The sequence below is a fragment of the Octopus bimaculoides genome, chromosome 7 (genome assembly GCF_046866305.1).
Source record: "Octopus bimaculoides isolate indiv1 chromosome 7, ASM4686630v1, whole genome shotgun sequence".
Lineage (NCBI taxonomy): Eukaryota > Metazoa > Mollusca > Cephalopoda > Octopoda > Octopodidae > Octopus > Octopus bimaculoides.
The window spans coordinates 24,107,560-24,127,559 of NC_142934.1; the positions used below are offsets into that span (position 1 = coordinate 24,107,560).

General features: G+C 36.8%; 1 protein-coding gene across 4 annotated transcripts in view; it reads right to left on the reverse strand.

The window, feature by feature from the left end:
• Positions 1-20,000, reverse strand: part of LOC106880912 (uncharacterized) — a 100,151-nt gene that overhangs the window by 24,912 nt on the left and 55,239 nt on the right. For 2 of the 4 annotated variants that reach the window (XM_014931079.3, XM_014931077.3), the window contains exons 3-4: positions 14,497-14,646; positions 6,653-6,682 (exon numbers count right to left, since the gene is read on the reverse strand). In XM_014931079.3, coding sequence (XP_014786565.1) covers positions 6,653-6,682; positions 14,497-14,646 — 180 coding nt within the window. The remainder of the gene's footprint in view (positions 1-6,652; positions 6,683-14,496; positions 14,647-20,000) is intronic. The other 2 variants (XM_089355002.1, XM_014931078.3) reach the window with 1 other exon arrangement.

The following is a 20,000-nucleotide window of genomic DNA, read 5'->3' on the forward strand; positions in this document are numbered from 1 at the left end:
CATGTTAGGCCCTTCCTGTTGTTAACAGATTTCACATGTCTTCAAAAGTGAGAAGTGCCCAGACAATTTCCAGACAGAAGAGACATCATCATCATTGCTCATAGTTTGCGCACAAATGAAAACAAACATTCACACACAAATATATATATATATATATATATATATATATATATTTTTGTCTACTAAATTCACTCACAAGGCTTCGGTCAACCCAGGGCTATAGCACAAGACACTGCTCATGGTGCTGTGCATTGGACTGAATCCAAAATTATGTGGTTAGGAAGTAAACTTCTTAACCATGCAACTATGCCTGTACATACACACACACACACACATTATATCATATTATATATAAACACACACACTTAGCAGTGGCTTTGAAGTCTCATCATACAGAGTTAATTTGAAGCTTCTGACCATAACTTAATAGGGTTTACACTTTTTATAACTGACCTGAAGATGACCAGGACAGTGTGGACCTGAACAGTACTTGGGCAGGATTTGAACTCAGAACATAAACAGATATGACCAAGTTCCACAAGGGACTTTTAGCCAATGCTCTACCAATTATGTCACAAACCAAATCTCCAACATTCCTTGGAAAGTTTAGCCTATCTATACCATAATTCTATGTACTGTATGTACACCTTTGATGAGTTGTAATGCACCTGAGCACTAAACAATAATTTTATTATTATTATTATTATTATTATTATTATTATTATTATTGTAAGAGATCTTAAAAATAATTTTTTTAAATTAAAAAAAAAACCAGATCTTTCTGTATTTTACATTTTGCACATGTATGCATACATGTACACATACATAACTGCACATTTCAGGCATTTGGCTTTATGAGTTGCAGAAAATAAATTAGGTTTTGATGACTCAATAAAGATATATATAGATCACATGCTACCTTCATTCGTTTAGAAGGCAATGAGAATTTAATATTTACCTGACAACACTTTCAACTGTTTGCTTAAAGCTACAGAACTAATTAAGAAATGCCTTCATAAGTGCAATGTCTGAGCAGCCATGGCCCTGTTCATAAATTTGTGTCTCCTAACATTGAAATATTTATGTATAAAGAAAGTGGTGTATTGTGATGTAAAGGAGAAATTGGTGGCGTAATAAAACTGTCGTAATGTGTGTGTGTGTGTGTGTGTGTGTGGTAGCTGTTTTGGGAGGATTGTATATAGTTGTACACATGGGAGGTAGGTAGGTCTGTGTATTATCTCTGTGTGTGCATGTGAAGTATGCAAACACAGAAAAGTGAACATTAAAATTATGATGATGACTATATATATATATATATATATATATATATATATATAATTATATACATGCATATGGTGTTTGTAAGATAAAAGGGTTACACCATATTTTTTAGTACAGCCCATATTTATTAAACTTTTACAAGAATAAGGTTGACAATAACTTTGAAGTTTCAGTTTGCTCACCTTCATCAGACTAACGAATGCAAACAAGCCAAAACTTCAAAGTGCCTGCTACGGTTCCTTGTAAAAGTTTAACAATACATATATATATATATATATATACCGGAGTATATATATATATATATATATACCGGAGTAACAAAACTGTCCGATGAACGGGAACGTGAAACTCAGAGTAACGGTTTTTTTGTTATATTTCTGCTGCTTTTAAATAGAGTATATATATATATATATATATATATATATATATATATATATATATACATACAAACAGTATATTTGCTATATGTGTGTGTATGTGTTTATCTCAGAAGGCAAAAGTTGACAGTAACTTCAAAGTTCTTAGCAAAAATAAATTTCATACAATATATATATTAAGTTATCTTTCATTTAATGTCTGACTGCTTTTAAGCATGATTTTGCTATGTATTTCCTTATTTTCAAAATAGCCACACTGTATCCCTCTGTGTGTCTATTCAAATCACTGCCAACTTGTGGAGCATTGTCAACACATTTATTAACCAGAGATGGTTGATTTCATTTCCAATGAGTTCAATGTAATTTTTACAAATATACAACTGATTGTTTATGTAAAATAATGTGTGTGTGTGTGCCAGAGAGTATAAAGTCCATATCATTTAATGTAACTATCAATTCTAGAAGGATTAATTGTTAACATACATACACACACACACACACACACACACACACACACACACACACACACACACACACCATACACACAAATGCATATGTGTGTATGTTTAAAACATTCATGAGAATCTATGTGAACAATCCCAACACAGATGGCAAAAGGTAATAAAAATAAAAATCAATCAAAAAATTTAGCTAAGAAAGAGACAAATCTTCAAAAGTACAAGAAACTACAATGAATATGGTAGAAATATAATTGACTGAAGAAAAGAAACACATACTGAGATTAACTGGGAGTTGCAATCATCATCATTATTTTTCCATGTTTTTCCATGCTTGCATGGACTAATTATGCAATTACAAGTTAAGTTGTACAACTCATTAGGACAAACACATACTACAATGAAAATACATATTGTTGATCTTAATATTCAAGCAATATTCAAATATTTCATTTAGAAATGTTTAATTCATAAATTCATTTAAATCAAATGATAAATGCCCAAAGTGCAACAAATTACTTCTTTTTTATCATAGTTGATATAAAGAGTGATTAACCCTTTCATTACCACATTTATTTTGAGATACTCTGTGTTTCTTTCAATTAATTCTAAAACAAAGAATTTAGTAAAATAACTTAATTATCATTAAGCTAGTGTTAGGGACATAAACTGTGATTAAGGTTTGGTGGAATATTTTAATTCAAAACTTATGAAAATAAGACATTTGTACAACAGAGCCAGAGGCAGTTTCAGCCGGGTTGATATCGAAAGGGTTAAAACAATTGTCACTTTAACAGAGACAGCTTCACTGGTGTTGAATATTCAATATATACATAATTACACATCATCATCATCATCATCATCCACATTTAACAGCTGTTTTCCATGCTGGCAGGAGTTAGATGGTTTAACAGTATCCTGCAAGCCCAAGGACAGCATTGAACTCCAACATCTGCTTTAATATGGTTTCTACAGCTGAATGCCCTTCCTAGTGCCAACCAATTTGCAGTGTGTACTGAGGGCTTTTTCTCATACTATTAACACTAATGAGGTTGCAAGACAAAAACCCTCAACTGACATGACGATGTCTGAGAGAGGAGGAATTAGCTTTGTGCCAGATGTTGAAAGACTAAAGTAGTGATATCATATCTTTCATGTCTTTGCTCCAGGGAGTAGAGTTACATTTATTTCAACCCCACCCAGTGGCTCATTTGTTACATTGCAGCAATATCCTTAGTGTTACAGCATTGTATTGTCTCAAATTTTGCTATTAGTTTGACACAGTGTGGTGACAATAATTAAGTGCAATAGTTCAAACTATACTCTTTGCCTACAGATGCATGTAACTTCTTGCCAAAATTTGAAATCAACATTTTAAATGTCTTCAATACCCATCAGAACACACAGATGTACAATGTGTATGTATGTGTTAATTCACACACTTTCTAACCTTCAGTTGTTATTTCATAGTTCTTTAATCTCTGACATTTTGGGGGTAGAACTGGTCATGATTATTTTGGAAAAGGTCAAAACACCCAATTTATGTTTAAAATTACTGATACCTCTTCCTCACAGCTAACTAACTTATTCCACTTTCTCAACTGCTTATATTAATCAATTTTTTATTAACATCTTTTAAATCAGTAGGAGAGGTAGTGTCCATGACCCTTCCCAAGGCCCTTGAAGCTCTGGGAGGAAGGTATTCTCAAAGTGGAAACCTGAACCAAATGTTTGCTACATGCCCCTAAGGTGCCAGATGGTGGTGTTAAACCAAACAATGGATTAAGTATCCCACCCAATTGAGCTACAGCATGACGTGAACTCAAAACACAAAGCTAAAACAAATACCACAAGGAACCAGTTAAATGTAACAATTGTGCCGAACTAGTGATCTGAATTGGTACTTTTTCTATTCAGCCTTGAAAGGATAAAAGGCATAGTTGACTTCAACAGGATTTGAACTTGGAGTGCCAAGTGTCAGGCGAAATACTGCAAAGCATTCTAATCTGAAATTTTAACAACTTTGCTACTTACTGTTTTTATTAATTGTTGAAGACAAACACTTGTTTCTTGAGATTCTACTGTTTCTACTCAAATGATTTTTAATTTTGGGCACAATTACATGTAAAGGATAGAGTGTAGTTGGTTTTTAATTCACCCCAGTTTTGACTGTTTTTATTTTATCTCTCTCAACCCAGAGATGAGAGGCAAAGTTAGCTCCCAACAGCTTTCAACCCAGAATTTAAACAGCCAGCTGTTTTCTCTTTCTCTTTCACACACTCACACACAGAGTTATGTTCTTACAAGTCAGTCATAAGAGTAGGAACGATGGCTATGTTGTTTGCAGAGCCATCTAGTCGAAGTGGTTGACATAAAACTGGGGTGATGTCAGGTATGTAGCAAGACCATATGGAATAAGGCAGCCTATTGTAAAATCATGTCTCTGAGAGAAGGTTACTCCAAAATAGTCAAGGAAGTCATGGCACAGTGTACCACGACTTCAAAGTTTACAAACAAATCATCCATGTGGCTAATAGTCTAATTCAATCATAGGCAATCTGTGACCTGCAAGACTTTGGCTTGACTAATGAAAAATTATCTTGAATTTTTCTTAAGAGTGTAGCCAACCTGATGATGAACCACTTCTCATGTGGCCTGCTTCTCAAAAAAGGCTGCCCATGCCTGGTCTAATCATTCTATATAGTTCTCTAATATGACACACAAACAGAATAACTAACATTTCTCTACTGTACTGTTAGACCCTCCTACATCAAAACTAACAGGTGAGTCCATCATAAGAGTGTGCACATGTGATGTGTGTGTGTCTCCTAAAACCAGTGACCTGGCCCAAAAACTTCCAACAGAGTGGACTTTGATTAAGGCACCAACCAGTCAAAACAGTGGTGTTAAACTAACAGGTTAAGCAAAAACAAAAACTGGAACCATCTATCTGATGGACTCTCACACAGATTATGTTTAACCAAGGTCATTCACAAAGCTTCAGTTGATTTAAGGCTATAGTAAAAAAAAAAAAAGTTGCCCAGGATGTCATGCCTTGAGATTGTACCTGAACACTTATAATTATGATGCAAACTTCTTATCCATGCAGCCATTTATGATGGTATGTAATTTCTGTTTAAAGTTTCAACACATTTTTTTAACCCTTTCGTTACTGTATTTATTTTGAGATGCTTTATGTCTCTTTCAATTATTTTAAATATAACAAAGGATTTAGTAAAATAACTTAGTTATCATTAAGCAAGTGTTAGGAACATAAATTGTGACTATGGTTTGGTGGAAGATTTTAATCAAGAACTTTTGAAAGCAAAACATTTGTACTCAGAACCAAAGCCGGTTTCAGCCGGGTTGGTAACAAAAGGGTTAATTGGAAGGGTGTAGAGTCTGATATATATTTGTCCATTCTTTTGCGTAACATCCATTTTTCCATGCTAGCATAGGTTATTAGATGGTTTCACCATGCGAGACTATGTCCAGAGTGAACACTACAGGTTTGATGGAGAATGGGGTATATTTAACGCAGCATTTTATGAGCAAATACCCTTCTTGTCACCAGTTCTAATCTGTTTCCAATTGTGATTTATTATTTCACTGATCTTTGAAAATGAAAAACAGCAGTTACTATGTCAACAAGGAATGTAAACATCACATTACCTTTTGCTCAGATGGCAACAAGCAAAGATGTGGAAGATCAACATTCATGTGCATGTACGCACACACACACACACACACACATTATATATTTATGTGTGTGTTATCTCAGGTTATAAACTTGTATCTTAAAATGTCTTAGTTATAACACATACTCTCTCTTTGAAAAATCCAGCTCATTAATAAATATATTTTACATGTATCACACTGCACCTGACACTACTGCTACTGCTGCTGCTGCTACTACTACTACTACTACTACTACTACTACTACTACTACTACTACTACACATAGATAGGCAATAATGAAAGTGATGGTATGCAGATGGTACTGTTCACATCAGTTGGAATCTCTCTTAACTTTAAATAAACTACTCTGCCATTGTTTTGAGACACCACCCATCCACTCAGCCATACACCCACACTAACACAAATCAGAAAGGCTTCCAGACTTTTCTTTTATAAACATATACAGGCATTGACTGGTTAACTTGTTTACTGGTTTCTTTTCTTTACGCCTTTTTTTTTTCATTACTTTCAAAGAGTCACAACAATAACATCAACAATGACAGCAACAACCAACAATCAATACAAACAACGCCAAAGACAATACAAATATCAACAACAAGAATAGTGTTGAGAAATAGCAGTCATATCATACCATGTCAATGTGAAGGAATACATTAATTAATATAGTCCTGGATGCACTGTGTCAGATTAAAAGAGAAAGAGTCACATTTGGAAAACCTTGGATCAAAGGTCTTCTGGAGGAGAGCTTACCTGGGATGACATAACAACAACACTAACAACAACACTAAGAGATGCATGTGAATGGAAGAATGAAGAAATGAATGCAGTGCTGTTTACCTTTATTTACAAATGCTGACCTATGTATGGCTGAAAGAAAGCAGACATGGAGTCACTTAGCATTATAGGGAAAGAGAAGAGAAAGAAAAGGGAGTGGACGAGAGAGAGAGAGAGAGAGAGGTGGAGACTGAGAGAGAGAGAGGTGGAGACTGAGAGAGAGAGAGGTGGAGACTGAGAGAGAGAGAGGTGGAGACTGAGAGAGAGAGAGGTGGAGACTGAGAGAGAGAGAGGTGGAGACTGAGAGAGAGAGAGGTGGAGACTGAGAGAGAGAGAGGTGGAGACTGAGAGAGGAAATGATAGCGAGAGCGGAGAAGATGATTTTAAACAGGTACACATAGAGGGACACCCTTCCCTTGTATTATGGTCTTGGAATCCTGAAAATCTTGCCTCATGAAATTCTGTAATGCTTCCATTATAACAAGGGATGCTTGTACAGTAAAAGTTCTTACAACAAAATGTCAACAGACAGAAACATTTGGTGGAGGTTAAAGCAATTGGGGAAAAAAAAAGTTCCCCTCCTCCATTTTGCCTCCAACAAAGCAGAGATTGGCTGTTTACAAGAAAATCTTTATCTTCTGCTTAAATTACCCCACCCTGCTACATCTTAGAAAAGGAGAGACACAGTAGATACACTGGAGTATAAAAAAAAATAATAGTTACAGCATGAGCATTTCTGATCATAGACTTGTTGACCTTGGGCTAAACACCAACAACTATAATGCATCAAACTAATGAGAGCACCTACATGGTCACTCAGCTTCCTAACATTAGCAGCCCAATCTCCCTCACATCCCACCCCACTGCCTTAACCCTTTAGTGTTCAGGTTATTATACTAAACATAATGCTTATTGATTCACATTGTTTTGAATGAATCATGCATTATCTCGTGTCTTTGAGATTTCGATTGTGATTGTTTAATGTAGAATAACATAACATTGTAGGTTACGTGTGAGAGCCTGGATCAGGTCAGTTCGAACATAAAATAAATGGAACATTTTGGCCAGATATGGCCAGTTTAAATGCTAAAGTGTTAAACAAGGCTAAACATATTAAATTATGTTGTCAGTACACAGTTTTAAGAAAAATATGATGGTAAGGATACTGTTGATCAGCCCTGATGCTGGACTAAACACCCATAAAAGTATCTAATGTACCACAATTTATTGCTTGAGTGACACAATTCTCTCTGGCTGTTAAAATAATCAAGCCAGCTGTGAAACATAAGCAACTCTAAAGTTTAGGAGTTAACAAGAATAAATTACCTTTCTAACATCACACCTCCACCATGATCATTTCTTGCTCAGCACATGACATACGTGTACAGAAATCATCATTATCACTACTGATGTACATAGAAGGCCAGTAGTAGTTCTCCATACAGTAGTAGTTCTCCATACACCTTAAGTATGTATCATTTGTGAAGACAATTATTTCTGTACCTGTCCAAACTTATCAATGGTATCCACATAAAACAATGAAATAACCTCTGTGCAATAACCTCGTGCGTTGGGCCTCACAGAGACCATTGGCATTATGTTGTGCTTGAGAAGACCCGTCAAGCTGATCAAAATTGCAGTCGTAACAGATACTGGTGTCATGCAAATGGAACCCATGCCAGTGGCATGTAAAAGCACCCACTACACTCTCATAGTGGTTGGCATTAGGAAGGGCATCCAGCTGTAGAAAACCAAGCCAAATCAAACTGGAGTCTGGTGCAGCCTTCCAGCCCCAGTCAAACCGTCCAACCCATGCGAGCATGAACAAGGGATTTTAAATGATGATGATAATGGTGATGATGATGTAGTTGCTCAACTTACTTGAAATATCACTCATATCTTCAAACAAAAAAGTAAAGGTATATATATATACTAATAATATAATAATAATATAATATAACATATATATATATATATATATATATATATATATATATATATATATATATGTATAGGTGCAGGAGTGGCTGTGTGGTAAGAAGCTTGCTTCCCAACCACATGGTTCCGGGTTCAGTTCCACTGTGTGGCAATTTGAGCAAGCGTCTTCTACTATAGCCTCAGGCTGATCAAAGCCTTGTGAGTGGATTTGGTAGACGGAAACACTGTATATATTTCTGTGTGTATCTGTGTTTGTCCCCTCATTATCGCTTAACAACCGATGTTGGTGTGTTTAAATCCCTGTAACTTAGCAATTCAGCAAAAGAGACTGATAGAATAAGTACTAGGCTAACAAAGAATAAGTCCTAGGGTCGATTTGTTCAACTAAAGCGGTGCTCCAGCATGGCCACAGTAAAAGAATAAAAGAAAAAGAATATATATAAAAGTATATATATATATATATATATATATATATATATATCGGATAATGTAGTCCTAGATACACTACATTCAATTAAATGACAAGATGATCACATCAGGAACACTTTTGATTACTGGTTTGTTCAATCAGTATTGACCAGAAACTAAATAACAATGGATAGCTAGATAAACTGGGCCATTAACAGTTAAATGGTTTTGCTAGGGATAAAATGAATCATTGACCCATGCAGAGAATAATTTAGTGCTTTAAAAGCATGACCAGCTGTGACTTAAGAGATTAGGCTAACAAAAAATAAAATTAACTTATAACCTGAACTGTCCTTGGTCACCTTGGAAACTGGTCTTGTGCTAAAAAAAAATTTTGCCCAACTATCATCTGTTTAACTTACATTCAGTGCACCAGCATGACCGCAGCCACTTGGCTGAAACACATAAATAAATAAAAATTCAAGAATGCTCATCATCATCATCATCATCATCGTCGTTTAACGTCCGCTTTCCATGCTAGCATGGGTTGGACGATTTGACTGAGGACTGGTGAAACCGGATGGCAACACCAGGCTCCAGTCTGATCTGGCAGAGTTTCTACAGCTGGATGCCCTTCCTAATGCCAACCACTCAGAGAGTGTAGTGGGTGCTTTTACGTGTCACCCGCACGAAAACGGCCACGCTCGAAATGGTGTCTTTTATGTGCCATCCGCACAAGAGCCAGTCCAGGGGCACTGGCAATGATCTCGCTCGAAAACCCTACAAAGGCCAGTCAGGCGGTGTATATATATATATATATATATGTCTGTACGTATCGTCGTCGTCTTCGTTTAACGTCCGCCTTCCATGCTAGCATGGGTTGGACGATTTGACTGAGGACTGGTGAAACCAGATGGCTACACCAGGCTCCAATCTGATTTGGCAGTGTTTCTACAGCTGGATGAGCTGGATGCCCTTCCTAACGCCAACCACTCAGAGAGTGTAGTGGGTGCTTTTACGTGTCACAAGCTATGGGTGCTGTCCTTTCACACTGGCATTCAATATGTTTTAAGTTTGCTCAGAAATAAATAATTTTAAAACAATGAATTTGTCAAATCTCATTTAATTGCAGATATTTTTCAGTTTGACCCAGAACAAAAGAGGCACGTAAGTTATTTATTACATCACAAGACACCACGATTATATTTATAGAATATAAGGCTGTTTACGGTCAATGAAAGTGCATCATGGAGAAACAAGAATTTGAAAATATGAAAGGAAAAAAAAGAGGGGAGTGGGCAGGTTAATAAATAAACAAAGTCATAAAAGAAAGCTGATCTGCTTCCCTCCATCATCAGCATTTTTATTAGAGAGAAATAAATTAATCTTTCAGCTTAATGAAATATCTTTATGATTCCTAATTGTTCTATTGCCATCATCACAACACAACTTTACATCACACCAGCACCATCACAAGACAATGAGGAAGCCTCTACATGGTTGCATCATCAGCAGCAAGAAATTACAGCCAAATCTTCCTCACAAACTACTACTCTACCAGTTAAATATACAGAATAAACTAATACTAATAATAATATATCAAAAAGGAAAATGTGAGTGGTCACAGCTTGAGTTCTGGTTAGTATTTTTCATCAGACTAAAATTAATTTTCCCAACATGTGCAAAGAATGTCAGAGAATGACAGTTGCAGAGGAACAGTGGCTACCATACTGTAAATAAGAAGACCATGCCCACTTTCACTGTGGCCACCACATGAATCTAAAGGTGGAGAGAAATGAAATGGACAGTGAAGAGAGTGCCACATTCACACCATTACACTGCATCCACATATGACTTGATTCATCATCAAAGTATGTCAGACTATGTAGTAAGGTTGTCAGGTTAGGTGCAGACATCATATGGATCTGTGGATCATATCTCATAATTTTACTAAGAACCTGCACGTTGTAAGACTGCTTGATCTAGGCTGACCTTGTGTCACATAAATGCCAACAGACAATTGCTACGATAATTTTTCAAACAAAATAAATAAACCAATTCATAAACAATGCAATAAACAAAAAATATAGCAAACAACAAAACATAAAGATTTTAAATATTTCCCCAATTATGAGAAATATATTAAATTTCAATGGTATGACGTGTTGGGATGCATATACATGAAGTGTACAGCATATGTGTTTGTCTGTGAAGTGTGTGTGTGTGTGTGTGTGGGGGTACAGTATGTATTTGTGTGTGGTTTACAGAATGTGTCTGTGTGAATACAATGCTTGTGTGTGCAGTGTACCATGTGTATGACGTAGTTTGCATGTGTATGTGTGTATGGTGTATACTGTATATGTCTATGAGTATGTTGTGTATGTACACATAATGCATAATGTGTAGAAGTGTCTTGTGTAGTAAGTGTTTATGTATGTGTTTGTGGTATGTACATATACATGTATAATAGTGTATGTGTGTTGTGCAAGGGAGTGTATGAGTATGTATGTACAGTATACAATATATATATATATATATATATATATATGTAACAGTGTAACTGTGCAGACAACATACAGTGTGTATGTGTTTATATTAAATATATGTATTAAAGACCTGTTGTCTAGGATGGTGGGATGGTTGCAAAGGCAATAACTGTCTAGACTAAAACAACAATAATTATTGGTGACACATAAAAGGTACCCGTCCCAGTGACATATTAAAGGCACCTGTGCAGGTGACATATTAAAGGCAACTGTGCCAGTGACATGTTAAAGGCACCTGTGCCAGTGACATGTTAAAGGCACCTGTGCCAGTGACATGTTAAAGGCACCTGTGCCAGTAACACATGAAAGGAACCCCGTACACTCTGCGGAGTAGTTAACATTAAGGGCATCCAACCATAGAAACCAAGCCAAATCAGACTGGAGCCCAATGCAGCTCTCCAGCTTATCAACTCCAGTCAGACCATCTAACCCATGCCAGAATCGAAAACAGATGCATGATGATGATGAAATATAAAGTATCTCCTCGTATATTGACAATATGCTCTGACAACTTGTCACCATAATCATTGTCTTCTTTCCAGCTATTCTCACCCTTATATAATGTGGGGTAGCTATGTATTTCTCTCCAGCAAGACACCAATGCCTACCTGCCTACCATAATTTAAGTTCTCATCACCTTGCATAAAACCGCCTCCCTCTCTACTACAACTCCATTCAGTTGAATGGTCGTTATCCTTATCTTGCAAGCTACTTGGTGACCTCACTAGTGCTGGTGCCACAAAAGATAAATAAAGCATCCAGTACACACTGTAGAGTGATTGGCATTAGGAAGGGCAACTAGCCATGGAAGCAATACCAAAAACAGACATCGGAGCTCACCTCACAGCTCACTGATTCCTGCTGAACAATCCAACTCATGCTGGCATAAAAGATGGTCATTAAATGATGATGATGATGAAACAAATAATTTAAAATTTATTATAAAAATGCTAATTTTATGCAATAAGTATCAGTAAATAACTAATATTTTGATGTTAAGCAAGCAAAATTTCACCATGCTTTTCAACCTCAATGTATATATTATATGTAACATTATTAAATCTATATTCCATAAGTGAAGCTACAGAATGTATCAAATATAGTGTTATAAAGGCAGAAAGTATTCTGTCTCTTGTTAAGTGTCATTACAGAGTGAAGATTAAACATATGGTCATACAGTGTATGTTTGTCTCTGGTGATTAGACTATTTTTACAGACGTATTTTATTATCAGCGAGTGTATATAAAATATCATGCATGTGTGTGCATATATATATATGTGTGTGTGTGAATATATATATAGTCAGTGGATCATATATCCAAAAAAAAGAAGTACACTCTAAAAGTTAGGGCAGTAATGTATTTACATGAAGTTAAATAAATGTTCGCATTATGGATGTGAAACCATTGGCCACTCTATGACCAGACATTATTTTGACTTCATTTAAATATATATATATATTCAATTTCACTAACAGGAAGTGAGTCAACTTGAAACTATGGCAAAGGCAACATGTTCAATATTCCCTGCAGCAGAATTAAAGCCGGGATATCATGATTGTAAAACAAACTTAACTTGGCCATAGCTACTGGTGAAGGTTTAGCCTGTGGTATGGTAGATGGGTGTTAAGATGTTAAGGAATTGGTAGGTGGAGAGCTACTGAAGAAGGGGTACAGAAGGTGTTCAAGTGTGGTAATAGAGCAGCTATGGGTGATAGGTGCAGTGTACAGGTAAACAGGTGGTATAGTATAGGTGCTTAGTCCCAGGTCAGTTACTGAGTGAACAAATCTGCTAATAAAAGACATTCCAGTCATAATCCTCTCATCCTTCTCTTGGGCATTGCATATCAATGTATTCCTCTTTTTTCAAGACTGCACAGTATGACATGTGACACAGAGGGGGGAATGATCTGTTATTTCTAGCAGGTTAAATCCTCTTGTTGGTGTGGCATAGTGCAGTGGTACAGCAGAGTACTATATGGCAACTAAGGAATAACAAGAGGATTTGTAGCTATGACTTTAGAGTAGTAGTAGCAGCACTGTTGCTGCTGCTGCTACCACTACTACTACTACAATAGCACCAAAATATATCAAAATAGGTAAAAGCATCAGCTGTATAAAATGTAGTAGTGGTGCTGGTAGCAGTAGTAATAGCAGAAGCATTGGTGGTGGTAGTAATGGTGGCAGTAGTGGTGGTAATAATCTTCTAAGACTAGCACAAGGCCATATATTTTGGGGAAGGGATGTAATTAAATCAAACTTTCAGCTGATTCCTGTTTGATATCATCATTGACCCCAGGAGGATAAAAGGCAAAAGTTTACAGGGGCAAAATTTGAACTCAGAACAAAGGGATGTAACTAAATACTGCAAAAAGTTATATTGCTTCATTGCCCTTAGTCAATCTACCACACTTGACTAACTAAGCAAGAAAGGCATCAATAAGGGATCACATTGGCTGTTGGGAAAAGGTCCAACAAGAATGTTCCTGTCAGCTAATGATATTTAATGATGAACTGAAATTTGGAAACAATATAGTGAGTGCTCTATGTCCTACAAATGATCTTTGAGGGCAACCTATTTAACCTACTTAACAAATAAAAGAGGTTTTTAAATTTCAATTCCCATTCACCATCACTGCCACCTAGTTTGCCACAAATAACAGGGATATGTCTTGTTTTTTTTTTATAGGAAAGGGGTGGAAGTCTATATCAAAACAAGGGGCACTTGTGTATATTGTGTAAAGTGTGGTAAGGAAGAAATGAGGTGGAATCTTTGTAGTGTGTTTTAGGTGTATAGTTCTGACAAAATAGATTAAATGGACTGTAAAATGTGACATGAGATGTTTGAGATAATTGCTGAAATAAAAGCAACCCGACCCTTAAAACAAAACAAAAGGATTAGTTTAAATATTAATCATAAAATTAGGCTAAGTAATGACAACAGAAATGGGTGGGGTGGGGTTGAAAATGTTTGCACAAATCAACAGTAATGACTGCATAAATCAAATGTACGAACCTAATGTTGATAACAATGGTTGTTTGATACTTGGTACATGTGAAGGTGTGGAAGTACTACTAAGTTCAGAAGTACTTAGTCGAGATTTTGTTGACGGTACATGATTGCCAATTGTATAAGACCCTGATAGAGTAGGTGACGTTTTAGATACTGAAATATAAAAAATAGAGAACATTGTAAATAGCTTGAAAAAGAGATGAAAAGATGTTGAACAGCAAACAAATAGTAAAATAGCCAAGAATAGGTAAAAATGGTCAACAGTTGGCAAAGATAACTGACAGTTGGTAAAGATAGCAGACACACAATGGGCCAAATAGTAGACAATAAATAAAACAACAGGTAATACAACAGACAATTGGTAAACCTAACAGATATTTATCTGTGTAGTGACGATTAGTAACATAGCCAACTGTTGGTAAGATAGCCAGCAGTTGGTAAAATAACAGAAAATACATAATGAGCTGACAGTTTCTGTCTACCAGTTTCACTGATAAAGCACTGGGTGGCTTGAGGTGCTCCACAGAGATGTAATCTAAACCCACATGGTTACAAAGCAGACTTTGCAACCATACACCCTTGCTTAAATTTTTTTTTATTTATGTTTCTTATCAATATCCTATCCATTTGTTTTCTATTTGTAAATTGCTGTTTTTGTAGTATCAAGTTGATTTTCTTTTGAGAAAAATGAGGGGTGTGGATCAGAATATTTGTAGTCACTTCTCCATGTGGGACAATGCAAAGAAGAAATAAAATCTGCCAAAAGAAAAAAGTTAGTAAACCTTATTTTTCTATGTCTGAATCCCAAACTTTCTGAAACTATCTGTATGTAAGCTCAATAGAACACTGTTTCCTGTAATAAAACCCTTGAAAAGAAAGGGGAAGCAGAAGAGCCAAGAGGAGGAAGAGGAAGCAGAAGAGCCAAAACAAGGAAGAGGAAGCAGAACAGGCAGAAATGGAAGAAGAAAAAGATGGGGAGAAGGAGGGGAAGAAGAAAATATGACAAGGCAGGAGGACAGGAGGATGAGCAGGAAGGAAAGAGGGAGGAGAGGAAGAAGGAATATGGGGAGAAAAGGAGAGTAAGGCAATAGAGGAAGAAAGGAGGTGACATTCACCTCTTCCACACTTTTGCCAAGTTTTGACTCAATTAACAAACCTGTTGAATTAAACCACCTCTCAGTACAGTTCCTTTGAGCAACTATAGAATTAACTTCACTCAATAGAATACTTCAGAGTATTTACAAGAGATAATGATACTGAGTTGGAAAGCCTACTGAAAATTGTCCAGAGTTTCACCAAAGAATGAGCAAAGACCATACAGATATTTACGAGAAGGAGAAAATTAAGAAAAAGCACAACAGAATACTAAGACTAATATTGGTATCAAATTTTGGTATATGGCCAGCAATTTTAGGTGAGGCAGTAAGTCAATTACATCAACCTCAGTGCTCGACTGGTACTTATTTTATCGACCCCAAAAGAATGAAAGCAAAGTCAATTAGGCGGAATTTGAACTCAGAACATAAAGACAGACAAAATGCTGCCAAGCATTTTACCCAGTGGGCTAACAATTCTGCCAGTTTGCTAAGGCTAGTATTAAAAACTGAACTCAATGCTAGAAATAAGATATTAGGTATAAAAAATGACTAGCCATCCCAGTTATAAATTACGTTAAGATTATACACTGGAAGAGAACTGAAAAGCAACATTCCAAAACCCATCGCTCCAAAGCTTATATAGGTGGAATATACCTCAGTCACACACAAGAAGGATGGAGTCTGATAGAAATAGAGAATCACTAATGAGAGAATGCCTAGAAAAACATTAAGAAGCAAGCAAAGGAAGCTGATAAATGTAATAAAGAAACATGTTAGAAACAGAAAAAAAAAAAACTTTTCTCTATTAGGAAATATGAAGGCACAAACAGGAAACTAACTGCACTGAAATAACAGACTTAGATAAAGACAAAACAACTGAAAAAGATTAAAAAAAGAAAAACAGACATAGGTATGGTTGTATGGTTAAGAAATTTGCTTACCAACCAAATGATTTCGGGTTCTGTCCCATTGTGTGACACCTTGAGAAAGTGTCTACTACTATAGCAACAGGCTGGCCAAAGCTTGGTGAACAGATTAGGTAGATGGAAACTGAAAGAAGCTCTTTCATATGTGTGTGTGTGTGTGTGTGTGTGCATATATATTTATATGTGAAGGTGTGTATGCTTCTGTCAGGTGATAGTTGTAAATGAGTGCCACTGTCATACAAACAGTGTTGTTCATTTCCAATATTCTATGGAAACATGTCTGGCCATGGGGAAATAGTTATCTTGCTCGGAAAGAAATGAGGGCTGGCAACAGCAATGCCTGCTTCAATAAACTCTGTCAAACCCATGTAAGCATAGAAAAGTGAACATTAAAGTGATGATGACAACAAATAACAAAACAGAATTCCAAGATATTTAAAAAGAGAAAAACTACTCTATCATGGTCAATATCTTGCAAAGCTTGAAACAGAGAGGAAGTGAGCCAGAGTGAAAGTTAAAAATGGCTCAAAAGTTCTGAGCTAAAAACAGAAACAGAATGTCTGATTGTAGCTGCACAACACCAAAGCCTAGCCACAAACAACTGCATATATAAAGCAGTCAAAGAAGATGCTGACATCAAATGCAATGAGGCATTTGACCACATCACCTCCCGCTGCCCAGTCTTTATGAAGTTCAAATATGTAGACATTTTGAATTGGCAGCTTTGTCCAATGGTCAATATGCCAACACTTCATGTAACACAAACATAAAACACATACAAAATACCCCTCTACTTCACCACTACCCAACAAAATAAGGACACGTTTCACATTGCATATATACTACAAAACAGAAGAAATACTAAAATAGTTGCAGAAACAAGCTAAACTCCATCACAAAGTAAAAATAGTGTAGTGTAGTAACATTGATCTACATCTCTAAAACACAATACTGTACATACCTCAGAAACACAGAGGTGCACCTGGTGCTGCAGTAGAAGTATGTATGAAATTATCAATAACAATTTCTTTTATGGTCCACAAGGGCTCAAGATGTTAACCCTTTCATTACCATATTTCAGTTGGTTTCAACTGATTTTGAAAATCATGAAGAATTAAGTAAAAGAAATTTTGATAGAAAGTTTTAATGAAGTCCATTTTTAAACAAGAAGTTTGCATCATAGAATTAGGGGTGATCTCAGGTTAGTATCAAAAGGGTTATGGACAGTTTGTTTGTTTGTTTGTTGGCACTCCGTCGCTTACGACGTCGAGGGTTCCAGTTGATCCGATCAATGGAACAGCCTGCTCATGAAATTAACGTGCAAGTGGCTGAGCACTCCACAGACACGTGTACCCTTAACGTAGTTCTCGGGGATATTCCGCGTGACACCGAGTGACAAGGCTGACCCTTTGAATTACAGGCACAACAGAAACAGGAAGTAAGAGTGAGAGAAAGTTGTGATGGAAGAGTACATCCCCTGCCAGAGCCTCGTGGAGCTTCAAGTGTTTTCGCTCAATAAACACACACAACGCCCGGTCTGGGAATTGAAACCGCGATCCTATGACCATGAATCCGCTGCCCTAACCACTGGGCCATTGCACCTCCACTATGGACAGTACAAGAACAGAAAAAAAGAAAAAAAAACAGGAGTAGATGTTTACAAGTAAAAAGGTAAAATTAACAAAGCCAATACTAAGCAATAAAATGTCAACAAGAAATGCTCCCAGTAGGGGTAGAATCCCACACAATATCTGTTGCACAAAAAAGGCCTCATAAGTGTCTCCTCCCAGTTTCTTGCTTCTTGTTTATAGTCACATAATCAGAGTAGGCCCACTTAGCTTTCTTGATCTCTACTCTGATCTAGCCACCCCTTCTAAAAAACATAGTTAATAGTGCCTTTCCCTCTCTCGTTCTCTCTCAATTTTGTCTTTGGCTTGACCATAGAGGAAAAGCTGTCTTCAACTGTTTTAATTGTGTCCACCACACAACTTCTTTAGCTACAGCCACAAAACAGAGAAAGACCAGCTGTCTTTCATGCCAAAGAAAGGCAGTGGGAAAATTTTCACAGTAGGCATAGGAGTGGCTGTGTGGTAAGTAGCTTGCTTACGAACCACATGGTTCCAGGTTCAATCCCACTGCGTGGCACCTTAGGCAAGTGTCTTCTATTATAACCTCGGGTCGACCAAAGCCTTGTGAGTGGATTTAGTAGACAGAAACTGAAAGAAGCCCGTCGTAGATATGTATATATATATATATGTGTGTGTATATGTTTGTGTGTCTGTGTTTGTCCCCCCACCATCGCTTGACAACCAATGCTGGTGTGTTTGCATCTCCATAATTTAGCAGTTCGGCAAAAGAGCCTGATAGAATAAGTACTAGGCTTACAAAGAATAAGTCCTGGGGTCGATTTGCGCGACTAAAGGCGGTGCTCCAGCATGGCCACAGTCAAAATGACTGAAACAAGTAAAAGAATAAAAGAGTAAAAGAGTAGACTCAGCTGATAGCCAGATTTGTCCTACACATGATAACAGCTGTTCAATACAAGCCCAAAATTGGCAATGGATGGACATTGAGCATGTGCAAGTAGAATAGTTTCATCACTTTTCACTTTGGTTGCTGATGCTTCCATTTCCTGCAGAGCTTGTCCCAAACAGGCCATTCCACCTTGTAGCACTGCTAGGGCAAGGACTTTTGAAAAATGCTAATCCATCACCTGAAAGCTCTCCAAAAGATACAGTACAGACTGTTCTTTGAGGCCTAGAACGGTTTCCAGGTCACTGTCATTCATACTCACCATTAACTCTCTATGGAATGCAAGACTGGTCATTTTGCTCACAATTTATTCCCAATTTTTCTTCACCTGGAGGTTCAGTTTGAATCACATAAAAGCACCTTAACTGAACCCTCAAACCAGTAATAGCAGATACCACTGGCCAGCATGGACGTCCTTCTCCCTGGCAACAAGTTACAAGCCCACCAACATATCATAGTAGATATGTGTTCACATAATTTTGTGACATTCTCCCAGTAAGATACTGGCCACCTTGATTTTTCAGGTGTTTGACACATGACACTGATGTCAACTGCACTGCATATGCAAAACAATATATCCCTCAATATCACCAACATCTTCCTGTCCCAAAACTTACAGGTAAGATATACTGGGATCTCAGCAAATCTCTGCATCTGAAAATTGCTGGCCTTGTGCCTAAATTAGAAACATTATTATTATTGTTATTATTATTATTATTATTATTATTATTATCATATTCCTTCCAGAGGAGTCATAGCAGTCCTAATATTATCTATCATCATCATCACCATCATCATCGTTTAACGTCTGCTTTCCATGCTAGCATGGGTTGGACGATTTGACTGAGGACTGGTGAAACCGGATGGCAACACCAGGCTCCAATCTGATTTGGCAGAGTTTCTACAGCTGGATGCCCTTCCTAACGCCAACCACTCAGAAAGTGTAGTGAGT